This window comes from Muscardinus avellanarius, assembly GCF_963383645.1.
Source record: "Muscardinus avellanarius genome assembly, chromosome: 3".
NCBI lineage: Eukaryota > Metazoa > Chordata > Mammalia > Rodentia > Gliridae > Muscardinus > Muscardinus avellanarius.
The window spans coordinates 108,963,368-108,976,717 of record NC_137788.1 but is presented as its reverse complement, the minus strand read 5'-3'; the positions used below and the strand labels follow the sequence as shown (position 1 = coordinate 108,976,717).

Below are 13,350 nucleotides of genomic sequence, written 5' to 3'. Positions count from 1 at the left end.
CCAGCCTCAGCTGGTTTAAGAGACCCTGTCTCCAAATAAAATATAAAATAGGTCTGGGATTATAGCCCAGAGGTAGAAGGCTCCTAGGTTCCATTCCCAGTACCACCAAAAAAAAAAAAAAAAAAAAAAAAAAAAAAAAAAAAAAAAAACTCTGAATAAAAGAGTTATTGCAGGAGAACAGCATGTTCTAGAGTCCAGTGCGTGGCTTGGGGCAGGGTGGGGTACATGCTCCTGTCCTGGCTTCCCACACAGCCTAGTTGTGAAGGCTCTGACAGCCTTGGAAGGCAGGACTGATGCTGTGTCCACCACTCACTGCTAATTCGACACTTTGGCCTAATTGATGAGCCTGTACAGTGGTCTAGCCAGTTGGTGTGGCCAGACGACGGATGGCAAAGATCCCGTCCCCCTCCCCAAGCTGAGTAGAGTAGCAGTGGGATGGGACCCACAGAAGCAGCCTGTGCTTGGCACCTCGAGGGCACCACCTGATCCTTCCATTTCTGCTGCAGCCTCCCACTGCCCTAGTGCCTGGCTGTGTGCGCAGCGGGGAGGAGATCAGCGTTGCTGTAAAGAATGTGGCAATAAGGAGGAGTGGATTGCTTTGTTCCAAGCTCCCGTGTTCCTACTGAGCCCTACAGCTTTTGACATTCAGGCTCCAGCTGAACCGCTCTGCGTGGAAGCTTTGCAGGTCTCAAGTGTTTGGCTCAGAGTAATTTCAGGCAATATGAATGCTTTCTTAAGTATCACTGGAATTTACTGGGCTGGTTGTTTGCCAGCGATTACCATATTTAGCATGAGGAGACCTGGGGAATGAGGACATTTCTGACCAACCAAAGAAGGAAACCTCTCTGAAGGACTGCAGCTTTGCTTTTTAAAATGAGGTGGTTAAGGGAAGGCCTCATAGACTGAGACTCGTTTGTGTCCACCGGTCTTTGTTTCTGTGCCCCTTCCACACACATAATTAATTTATGAATGGGAAAAGAGATTTGATAGTGAAGTTCTTTCTCACCCTGAAGTCTAATACTGTTTCTGGGAGGAAGTAAGAGAATTATTATGCCCGATTGTGCACTAAAAGGCTTAACCAGCAGGCGAAGCTACTGATTAAAAACATAGGTTGAGAGTATTTATTCTCATCTTTCTCTTTTAAGACTTGTTAGTTTTCTGCTTTGTCCTGGGCTGAATTTTTTTGGCCCAGCCCTTGTCTTCACCCTACTTTTGAAATCACTGGCCTTCTTGCTGTGGCTTAACATTTTTCTGCTTCAGTTTTTTTTTTTTCCATTTTAGAAAAATGGAGATGGTATTTGGAAGACCAGTATATACAACTGACATTTTCCCCCCCTCTACTAGGGATTGAATCCAGGGGTTCTACCTCTGAGCTGTTCTTTTCTTTTTTGTGGTACTGGGAATTAAATGCAGAGGCACTCTACCTCTGAGCTACATCCCCAGCAGTATTTTATTTCTTATTTGGAACCAGGATCTCATTAAGTTGCAGAGTGCCTCACTAAGTTTTTGAGGCTGGCTGTGAACTAGCGATCCTCCTGTCTCAGCCTCCCAAGTACTGGAATTACAAGTGTGCTCCACCATGCCCAGGTCCTTTTTATTTTCTGTTTTGAAATAGGGTCTTGCTGATTTACTCTGTGCTGGCCTTGAACTTGCAGTCCTTTTTTTCCAGCCTCCCAAATCCTGGGATTATAGGTGTGCACCATAGACATTATTTTTATAAACTAAAACAATCCCCAACATTTATGCAGCATTTTTTTTTTTTTTTTTTGGTGGTACTGGGGTTCTTGGAAGCCCTTCTACTTCCGGGCTACACTCCCAGACCTATTTTATATTTTTGAAACAGGGTCTCACGCCAGCGCGGCTGGCTTCGAACCTGAGCGATCCTCCTGTCTCCGCCTCCCAGGCGCGGGGATTACAAGCGTGCGCCACCACGCCCGGTGTATGCAGCAATTTTTAATTTTCAGAATACTCTTACACAGCTGTCCCTTTAACCCTCATAGAGCTTTGGAGTGAACCGAGCCTCAGAGAGGTAGGTAGGTAGGTGGCTGTCTGCTATTTACATGTAGACCATAAATGACAGTGCTGGGTTTCAACACGTGGCTTGATTTTTTTTATTATATGTTAGCATTTTTTATTTTCTAAAAAAATTGTTGCATTTTTACTCTGTATCTTCTGTTCTGCTAGGGGCTTCCTATGTCTTATTTGATTGGCAGGGCCATGTTTGGGGATAGGTAGCATTTACCTGTATTATAGATGAGGAATCTATCCGGAGCTTGGGTTCTAACGTAGGATGTTTGAGTGTCTCTTAAGTCATTGAGGGATATAGCCAGGATTCAAACCCCTGTCAGGCTCCAGGGTCTCTGTAGCTAATGATAATACAGTTAAACTTCACAACAACCCTGTGAAATATAGGTAGGTAAATGGAGAAACTAAGGCTTGTGACATGTCCAGGGTAGCGCAGTTTGTTAAGTGAAGCTTAGTTGAGACTTAGAGCTGTTTGCCCCAGTAATCCTTACTTGTTCCACTCCATTGCAGATACATGTTTTTATGATATCAAGAACTAATTTAGAAAACTATCTTCCTGGAAGAACTAAGCTTTAGGAATCTTTTGTATCTTGAATAAGAAGAAATTGATTGATGGCCCTTGCCTTCTCTTGGTTGATTTCTACTACCAGGACAGGCAAACAGAATTCAGAGGAAGAGGAGCGGAGTTGCCACTGAGGATGAGTTTTCATGCAGGAATGGCCCCGGTCACGAGTCCCTCAGAGGGCTTCTTTCACTGGCCTGGACTGTGAGCTTTGCTGGAGGCCCTTTCTCTTTGTATTCTATAAGCTTCTCCTTGAGGACTTGTCAGCTTCTGGGGAGAAAAGGTGGGGGTACTTACAAGTCTGGCTCTAAACTTACTAGCGCTATGTCCTTGGGCAAGTTTCTTATGCACTCTGTGCCTCAGTTTTGTTATTCAGAAAGTGAGGATAATAACGGTATGTAAATGTTGTGGTTGTTATGAGGATTAAGTAAATTAATAATTCTTGGGACACTGTCTGACACATACTAAGTATAGTAGGTACTTACCACTGTTAATGTTTTATTCATTTATTTATTTTTGCTGTACTGGGATACTTACTACTGAGCTGCAGCTCTAGCCCTTTATATTTTTTATTGTGAGACAGAGTCTTGCTAAGTTGCCCGGGCTGGTGTCTACCTTGCAGTCCTTTGGCCCCAGCCCCCTGAGTTGTTGGGATTACAGGCATGTGGCATCACACCAGGTGTTAGTGGTGTTCTGAGATGTCATAGTATGGTTGCTTTGGCCTTCTTTTGCAGTCACGTTTCTTTAATCAGGAGTGGATGGGGATGGGGCCCTTGCTGGCTTCCCTCCGCAGCAGGCCGATTGTTTGCTGGCTTCTTATGATCTCATAAATGTTGAAGAGTGTCATATTTGAGTCTGTTCTATTAATGGGGTACACTTCCAATTTGGAGAAATTTTCTGTTTATGCAAATTTCATTGTTAGGTGTTAAATCATACCTCCCCACATACGTGTGTGTGTGTGTGTGTGTGTGTGTGTGTGTTATGTGGGATTGAATCCAGGGACATTCTGAGTTATACTTCAGCCCTATATTTTTTATTTTTAAAACAGGGTCTTGTTGGGTTGATGAGAGTCTCACTACTTGCTGAGGCTGTCCTTGAACCTGTGATCCTCCTGTCTTAGCCTCCCAAGTACTGGGATGAGAGACATGTGTGCCACCATGCCCAAGCATTTTCCTCTTTTGTTATTATGCAGACATTGTAGTTGGTTGTTGCATTTAGTGATATTTCTGAGGTTCAGCTCTGAGAACAGTAAGAGGTCCAGTATTCTAATTCTCAAATTTCCCATGATGTGACCAACCTCCTCACAGGACATCTAGTGCCATCATGAGAAATACTAATCTAAAGCCAATATACTCGATGTTTTCCTTAGTTTTAAAGTATTCATCCAGTTTTCTCAGACTTGAAATAATACAACTGCTTCATCATCTCTCATTACAACCTCAGGGGCCCCTGGAGATTTGGGGATCTTGGGCTGGGAATCAGTTATCTACTCAATCCTTACATAAAGGACGAGGAAGCCAAAATCGGCAGACACAGAATGCCTGGCAGAAGGGGTTGGCATCAGGTCAGAGTGGGAGTCAGAATATATGTTCTTCATTTCCCCCTCTGTTCACTTCTTCAATGATGTACCCTCCGGATCTGGAGAGGGTTAGTGTCAGAAGGAGCGGGGGGGGGGGGGGCAGAGGTGTGGTCATATTGAAAATGTCAGTGATTGCAGAGGAAATGTTTGCTGTCGGCCCCTGCCTGTCCCTTTGGGTCTCTTTGCAGTGGTTAAGTCAGCCCAGCAGGACTTGTGTCACCAGCGATTCAGAATTGGATTAGTCAGGGCTGGTTGGAGTTACTTTCTCAGAAAAACGGCTTCATATTTTAACATTTGTTTCTCATGACAGTTTGCTTATCTCAAGTTTTGGCAGCCTTGAACAAATGGTTGTCAGGTTTTTTTCTTGTTTTTGGTTTTAAGACAGAAATTCAAGTTTTATTTTTCAGATTTTGTAAACTGTTTTTTAAACTTTTTTTTTTAACCTACCACTCCCTTTTGCTCCCTCTGTAATTATTTCTTTGTTTTTCCATTGTGGAAGCACTATGAAAGGTTTTCTTTTATAATCTGAGATATTCATAATTATGTGTAAGCACATAGTTTACAGAAAATGTAAGTGGTGTACATGTTAATTCAAATACCCTTAAAACACTTAAAATACTTTCCTATAATTTAGGTCTCTTTTCAAAAAAGCAGATCAAACTGCTCTTCAGAAGAGAGGTATATACTAAGGATTGCAGAATTTGGGTGCAGTATAGATAAATGTGAACACGACTTTAGAGGAGCTGAGAGTGTTTGCATGAATGTGGACCTAAGGCCTGGCTTGTCACTTACAAAACATGACACTTATAATATGAAATATTGTACACTTACAAAATATGAACACTTATAAAATATGATATAATTTAAACTTCAAATTCTTATTTGAGGAGTTCTAGTTCCTTCTAAAACCTTATTGTAACTGTGAAGAATGGATGTATATTTGTTGTAATGCAAGGAAAGTTGCTTAGTATTTCTTTTTCTGTTTTTACTTGATCCCAAAAGAATTTTTTTTAATTTTAATTGGTACATTGTAGATGTCATACACCTTTTTTTTTTTTTTTGAGGGTCTGGGGATGGAACCCAGGGCCATTCAACCTCCGAGCTACATCCCCTGCCCTAGTTTTTAAAATTCTTTATTTTGAAACAGGATCTCACTAAGTTGTGGAGGGCCTCACTAAGTAGCTGAGGCTGTCCGTGAACCCTGATCCTCCGGTCTCAGCCTCCCGAATGCTGGGATTATAAGCATGTGCCACCACACCCGGCTCCCAAAAGAAATTCTATAGTAGATTAAGATCAGGAATGGGTTTGTAGCTTTAAAAAAAAGTTTTTAGAAAGATTGAAAATGATAGTCCAGAGTCATATTTGCCCTTGGAAATATTTTATGCCAGCCTGTTTACTTACAAATAGCTTTCCTGGGCTGTGCAGTGTATTCTTATTGTGCCATTCCATAAGGGATGTGTGAGACTATGGAAAACTATTGGAAAAACTCTGCATCTGAACAGTGGGTGCTGCCGATGGCTGAAGCCACCAGAACTGACCATCCTGACCAGGAACTTTGCAAGTAACTGTGTGTAGCACTTCTGTACATATGGTTACAGAACAAGAATGAGGACAACTTTGTGTTTTCTTCTTTGCTATGAACTTTCCCTCACTACCGTCTCCTTTGTTATGTAAGCCTGGTGGTCTTCTGCATGAATATAATAGAGACGCATGTTTGACGGTCCCTCCTGGCTTTCTTTTGTACAGCGCAGTCCTTTTCCTGCAATCTCAGACATGTGGGTCCCTTCAGACGCTCCTGACTTTCTCCTTGGGGCTTGGTTGTGTTTACCAACAGTGGTATGGTGACGGAGAGAGTGCTCAGGGATAGATATTAAGGATAGTAAATGATGAGTGACAGTCAATGTTGATTGAATTTTTTTTATTATCTTGCAGAATGACTTCTAGATATCCTTTTTTGCAGTATGCTTTGGTTTTTACTTTAGCCTGGCAGGTGAGTCTGGAAACCAGATAGACTGGTCTCTGATTCTTATTAGCTAAGAGTATTGGACAAGCCACTAGACTTCTCTCAGTCTCAACCTCCTCATTTATGTAATGGGATAATAGTAGTAGTATCTAACTTGCAGGATTGTTTGTAAAGACTGGAAACAGCATACTTAACTGTGCTTGCATGGTTCTGGGCACAAAATAGGCACCTAGTTGTGGGCGCCCTCAACTTCAAACTTCATTAGTGTCAGGGTAAGTCTCCCTTTGGGAGAAAGTCTGGATCTCTTTGTTTCAGTGTCTTTTAATGACTCCCTTCAAGCTCTGCTTCATTGCCAAGGCAAGATTATGGATTACCTAAAGAACAGACCAAAAGCACTATTGTCTAGTAATTTCAAGTTTGTAGATTAACTCAGTGTGAATTAAAAGCTTTTCTACCTCTTTTGTCTGTTCATAGTTTGCAGATGCTTGCGCCTCTCACCTCAGAAGCAACTGATTCATAGGAAACATTATTTAGGATTTCAGATCAAAGCCGAAGCACTCCTTCATGAGGAGGAACGTCCTTGGCTGGATTATTTGTTTTCATCTTTCCCTTGAGCCCTCATGGAAATCAGGTCTGAAACGTTAGAAGCAGTTGGTTTTCAGCATTGGGAAGGCTTATCTAATCAGGCATGTGAAGTGGCCTATGTTGGATTTTTGTGCCAGAGAAGGATAGGGGAGGTGGAGGGGATTATTACTCTTGCTTTTAATTCCTGAACATAGCTAAGACAATAGGAGAACAGTGGGGAAATTGTTTTTAAAAAGTTGCTTTTTATACTCGCTTTCCACACATATATTTCCCACCCCTGGGATAGAGGAAAGAGCCTTATAATAGTATAGGTGTATGTGACCTAATTTGAATCATGTAATAGTTCATTATTTCTGGGCTAGGTGGCAAGGATTTTCTGTTTCCCACAATTTTGGCCTGGGAATATGACTGTAATAAAATCCTATTTTATATTAAATAGTGCCTTCCAGTCAAAAAAATCACTGTTATAAAATAATCTTATTGGAGCCCCAAATGAATTCTGCTAAAGGCAGAAGGCTAATAATATTATTTCAGTTTTATAGATGAGACTATGTCTCAAGTAGCTTAAGGGAATTATTTGATTACATGGTCAGTGTCTGGCAAAGCCAGAACTAGAACCCAAAGTCTGTTATGCTGGATAGTTCTTGTTTCATTAAACCACAGTGCCCCTAAATCTGAGTTCTGTTCCCCACAATTTGGAAGAATTCTCCTCTTTTCTGTTAGATTAGCTGTGGTACAGCAGAGCAGCAGTGAAGTGGAAAGAAGATTTGAAGATGCTTCTCCAGGGGGTCAGCTAGCTTCTCTTCCCCCCCCCCCAGGACTCGTGCCCACTGGGCACGTGGGCACCAGAGCAACCTGTCCAGGTTAGCTTTTCTCGAAGCTGCTCTGTGCCTGTTCTTGACCAGTTGTCTTTGTTGCCCCATGAGGATGTCCACCCCAAGCGGGCAGGCAGGAGAATGGGCCGACTCGGCTCTACTCTGCGCGTGCTCTGCCAGGGGCCCACAGTGTGCTGTGCCCTCACAGGACTGTGATGTCTCTTTCTGAGTATTACTCCTCAGCCATTTTACTGTCGCAAGCCTTGGTTCTCCCTGTATGGCCTGGAGTGGCTTTGCTGTTCTTCACGTTTCCTAAGTTGCTCAAGACGTGTGGCAGGGGCCCTCGGTGTAGTTTTATGTCCTAGCTCTTGGCATTTCTCTCCTCAGTCATTCTACCTTTAAGTCAAAACAGAACACACCTTGCACACGCAGACGGGTGTGTCAGTATTGCAATGGCCCTTATGTAAGTACACTTCAGTGTTTCTTCTTTTTGTCAAAATGAGGAAATAGAAAATAATGTCGTTCCGGTAGTTTTACACATACACCCACAAGGAAATGTGCATCTAGGCTCTGTGGGAACTGTAACTGATACAGTTCAGGGAAGAAAGTGCATAATGACTAAAAACTAAATCTGCCAAATGTTCACCAGGAGAGAAAGATGAGCAGACTTGTATATTGCACTTCAAGTTAGCCTCCTAATTCTATGGCTGTGGCACACGCACGGCTCCTGCCCTGCTCGCGTCTTTTAATGTATGGAACTACGCTGGCCTTTATTTCTCAAGCTGTGCCTTTTGTTTCAGGGGCCTTAACAAATGTTCTTTCAGTTGTCCAGTATATTAAAGCTGTCCACAAGGAACTAGTTGAAGGTTTGGTGCCTCAATATCAATAGAAGACCAAATGGTCCATTTTGACTCCTGCAAAGGTACAACTGGGCAGCTGGCCTCAGCCTGTAGTGCAAACTTGAAGTGCAGTATGTGAGCTGGCTAATTTTTCTCTCCCCATGGACAGGAGCTGAGAGTTTCCTCCATAAAGAGCACTATCACCTAGCCACATGAGGACTCTGCACCCTCTCACTAGGAAGAGTTTTGCAGAAGTATATTGTGAGAGCTGAAATTCTCTGATCTCCATCATCCGCAGGAGAGTTTTGAGAGCAGGGCAGCTCCTAAGGCACGTTCTTTTTTTTTTTTTTTTTTTTTTTCCGGGTCTAGGGATGGAACTTAGGAGCATTTGACCTCCGAGCTTCACCCCCTGTTTTTTTATTCTTTATTTTGAAACAGGATCTCACTAAGTTACGGAGGGCCTCACTAAGTAGCTGAGGTTGTCCGAGAACCGCGATCTTCTAGTCTCAGCCTCCCAAATGCTGGGATTACAGGTGTGCACCACCACACCCAACTCTGAGGCACATTCTTTATCCAAAATGCATGCAGTTTTTTTCAGAGAAGATTGAGCATAGATTGTATTGTTTAGTTAAGGCAGGATAAAATTAGTAGATTTGCATTATTCCTTCAGTAAATTAATATTTATGTTTGGGTAAAGTTTTAAATGTCATATTTGGAAATTGGGAGATTCAAATTAAAAATTACTCTGTGTGAGGCCGGGTGTGGTGGCACAAGCTTGTAATCCCCGCGCTTGGGAGGTGGAGACAGGAGGATCGTACAGGTTTGAAGCCAGCCGCATGCGCTAGCTTAAGAGACCCTGTTTCCAAATATAAAAGTATTAAAAATAGGTCTGGGAGTGTAGCCCAGAGGTAGAACAGTTTCCAGGAACCCCAGTACCACCAAAAAAAAAAAAAAATTACTGTGTGTGTGTGTGTGTACATGCATACACATGTATGCATGCATGTGAGTAAGGGGAGAGGGGGGAAGGAACAATCTTAGAACTGTTTGTTTTCACAATTAAAAAAAATAATAGCACCTTTCTTTACTTGAAAGAGAATAGCTCTCCAGAATGCTGCTCAGGTCCAGAGAAAAGATTTAGGGAAGTTGTAACTAGTTTAATAACCATCTGCGGAGTGACATGGATTGACACACCCAGTTACACAAGAGTCGAGTCTGAGAACTGTTGATGTGCAATCATCCCATCAGCATCTGCTCGTCATTATCATCAACAATAAGGGCTCAACTATTTCTGTGGGGCCACATGAAAAGAAGACCTACCCATATCAAAGGGTAGGTAGGACCTGATGGAAACCGGGCCCTTCCTCACCCCTTGTTCCCAAACTTTTATTTAAACATTCTCTTTTGTGAGGTTTTGGAATAAATTATTTTACTTTTTGTTTTTCATTAATTTTTCTTCTTAAATACCATGCCATTTCCAGCTCAAACATTTTACTTAAACTAGGATGTACCATGGGCCATTTTCCCAACTACTCACTATCTTTGTCATTTGAGAGCCTTCAATGGCATCATGTTTCATTATATGTAGAAAAAATATTTAGCATCTTTTATAATTTGTACTTTTATTACAGTTACTATTAAACCATTTATGGGCATGTTCTAAAATAAATCATGTAGGTCATTATGAGTGATAGGGAAGAATCATTCAGGGGGTAAATTTGCACGCTGAGAAGATAGAACGTAATAGTTTGCAAAGCACTTGATGTGTATTTGTGTCTTTTATGGAGACAGAGCCATGTCTGTCTGTGGAAACTGCGGCAGGGCTCCATGAGACCTCATGCAGCATTGCCGTACAGGTCCCAGAGCAGAGCCAGGCCCTCAGTCTGTTCCTCTGGGTATAATTGGCTCATTACTTCATTGGCAGAAATATGGACTCTCTTGATAGGAACCATTGTGTTTTGTCTAAATTTTGTTGTTTCCAATTTGGGTCTGATGGTGCTGCAGGGCTTCTGAGGTGTCCTTTGAGAAATTAGGGTTTGATAGAAATCCCAGAGTTTGTCTATGGCTTTCTGTAGGAGTAGTTCCAATCTAGTGATACAAATGTGTTCTTTGATTTATCAACCTGTTACCAACCTTGACTTTGGAATTTTAATATTTGGTTGCTTTCTCTCCGAAGCCTATATCTGTACACAGAATGGATTCTTTTTTTTCTTTTAACAATTTTTTTATTGAACATAAATAGTATACATTTAAACTATATTTGGTGCCCTCTCCCCCCGCCTCCATTTTCCCTTTCCCCCTCCCACCAATGGTTGTCCAGGGTAACCGTGTCATATTCATAATTTTACACATATTCAGATGTAGACCCTCATTAATCAGATAAGCCTTCCTCCTCTCCTATCTTTCCATTCAAACTTTGCTGATATTTCCCCTCCATTATCTGGCGTCCCACTGGTACACAGAATGGATTCTTAATAAGGTCTCGTGCTTATTGGTGTATGGTCAAACACAGGGTGAGTGGTGCCATCATAACTTTAGTGCCAAGAACACTGTGTGTTGATTGGACTGTGTATGGATTGCCTGACCGCAAGGCCACACTTTTTTTCCATCAGACTCCAGTCCAGTGTATTTATGTACTTTTAGTTCCTGTTACTTTCTCCCCTTAAATTAGTACACTGCCGACTTGGATAGGGCAGGACTGTGGATCAGGTAATGATCTCTGTTGGGGCCTCATTCCCTAAGCACTGTACACAAAAGGATCTTAGGGTACCTAGAGGTAATAAAGACACAGGAAATTTGAGAATACTTATAAACCCTGCCAGCAGGCTCTCCTTAGCATCATGCAAACAGTCATGGAGGCCGAGGGGATGCAGAGTCAAAGCTTCATCAGGGTGGAGGCAGGGGCTGAGGTTGGCAGCCAGAGTGGTGGATGCAGTCTAGTTAGAAGAATGGTATGTGCTAGGCAGTTAAGCAAGGAAGGATGGGAAGAAAACGTAACTTATAAAGCAGGGATGAGAAGGCCTAAGAGGTTCTGGAAGGGTGAAGTGCTTGGCTGCTGGTCTGTTGGCTTGGTGATAGGGCTGGACATGGAACCGAGGTCATCATTTTGTGGCCTCATTTATCCCAGAGATGCATTCAGCAGAGTCATCTTAGAGAGCATCTGATGATAGAGAAGTCTCTTACCTCAGACCGAGTGAAACAGAGATGCCAGGAAGATGTGCAGGTTTCCTGGCGTACCATGCACTTTCAAGGGTACGTGCGTCCTCATTTTGTAATGTGGGGGTAAAGCAAAACCCCCAAATTTAAAAAAAGTGTATGCCTCAAGACAAACATTCTTTTTTGAATAGGGACTCTTCTCCTCAAATAAGTAAATGTAAGTTATGTAAATGTACAACTGATAAGCCTCATATATCTTAGTAAAGCTTAATTCTATGTTTTTTAGGCTGTAAATTTATAGATGCTGTAAAATCTCTTCTTGCACCCCAGTCAGTGGCCCTGCACCTCCCCCACTTCTGGGATGCTCACACCTCATTTTGCAGATCACTGATCCAGAATGGAAATTGAAGAGTTTAATGCTCAAACTATTGGTTCTTTCATTAAATGTATTATCTTTTACTCCCAGTGTTTCTAATGTCCCTTTGCAAAATAGTTTTTGAATTCATGTTTTGAGTTAAAAAGCAGTCTTTCTGAGGTGGATAAGATAAGGATAGAGTATGTATGTGAATTAGGTTGAATGCCCCCTCAAGAAAAAAAATACTGTTTCTGATTTGGAATAAGGAGAATTATCAGCTTTTCTCTTTCACGGTCTGGGTTGGAGTAAGGAAAACCCTCCCTCCTTCCCACCATTCTGGTGATTGGCTTACTTCATTCAGAGTTAGGGTTGGTAAATGTTTACTGACTCTTAAGAGAATTCTTTCAGTTTTTATTAGACAACAAGCTAGAAATGACAGTGCAATAGAGGAGGGAACATACCAGGCTCACGTGAACCTGTGGGAAGCCAGGGTTGTGGGCTTGTTGCTGGCTTCTGCAGTTTCACCCATAGCTGAGCAGGACCTGTAACTCAAAGAACAGTGAATGAGAGAGTTCATCTCATTTAGAATCTGGAAGCCCAGAACTAAGAATTAGTTTACTAAGACAGCATTCAGCATACTGAGCAAATGCAGTGAAAGATTATTTTGTTTATTCGAAGGTTTTGCATTTTTGTAATGAAATGGAAAGGAATAGCATTGGTCACCACTGAGGTGAGACTCGAGAGGAAATTGGAAACAAGAATAAAACTCTTTGGTTACAAGAGAGCTTGAGGACAAGCTTGGGGACATGTATGCTCTATATGTAGGCATTTCCAAATATTTTTTCAGTTGTGGGAATGCAAATCACTTCAGTATTAGATCAGCTCAGCTCATTACTGGAAAAACAAGTTAAACCAAGCACATGCCCTATGAGGGCGAGTCAACACTGTCACTTTAACATAAGGAGGGACGGTACATTAAGTGAGTTATTCCAAGGCCTGTGGTTTTCCTCCAGCTGAGCAAAGACAGCTGTTGCCTCAGAAGCAGGGCTTTGGGCTTAGATGCACAAAAAGACATTGCCTATTTCCTTTCTTTCTTGATTGTAGCTATTTTTTGTTTGTTTGAGACTTTAAAAAATCTGTTTTCTCCTTAGATTTCTTTCGTGAGACTTCTTGAATTTTGGTAGAGTACTTATTTGTGGAGTATTATATATTGTAAACCTACTATAGGCTAAAACTTCATTTTAATCCATTTATCAATGTGGGATCTAGAGTTGCTACGGGGTGTCAGATAGCCTTTAAAAAATGTCATACAGAATAGTCATGCATCTTAATGGAGTACAAGATGGTAGAGGCATACATACACACATCGCTCATTTAGCCCTTCCCTAATTCCTTTCCCATTCCCTCCTTTGTCCCTCCTTCTCATCTATTTTTCATCATGATTTTCTACAGTTCTTTAGCAGTGTGGACACAG

The 13,350-nt window shown here is 41.9% G+C and overlaps 1 protein-coding gene across 1 annotated transcript in view; it reads left to right on the top strand.

Annotated features, from left to right (window-relative positions):
* Positions 1-340: 340 nt before the first annotated feature.
* NOTCH2 (notch receptor 2) overlaps positions 341-13,350 on the top strand; it is a gene marked incomplete at both ends in the record, with an annotated part of 128,467 nt that continues 115,457 nt past the window's right edge. Inside the window, 4 exons of the mRNA XM_080691514.1 lie at positions 341-706; positions 2,001-2,029; positions 7,438-7,577; positions 10,828-10,878. Of these exons, the coding sequence (XP_080547640.1) occupies positions 341-706; positions 2,001-2,029; positions 7,438-7,577; positions 10,828-10,878 (586 nt within the window). The remainder of the gene's footprint in view (positions 707-2,000; positions 2,030-7,437; positions 7,578-10,827; positions 10,879-13,350) is intronic.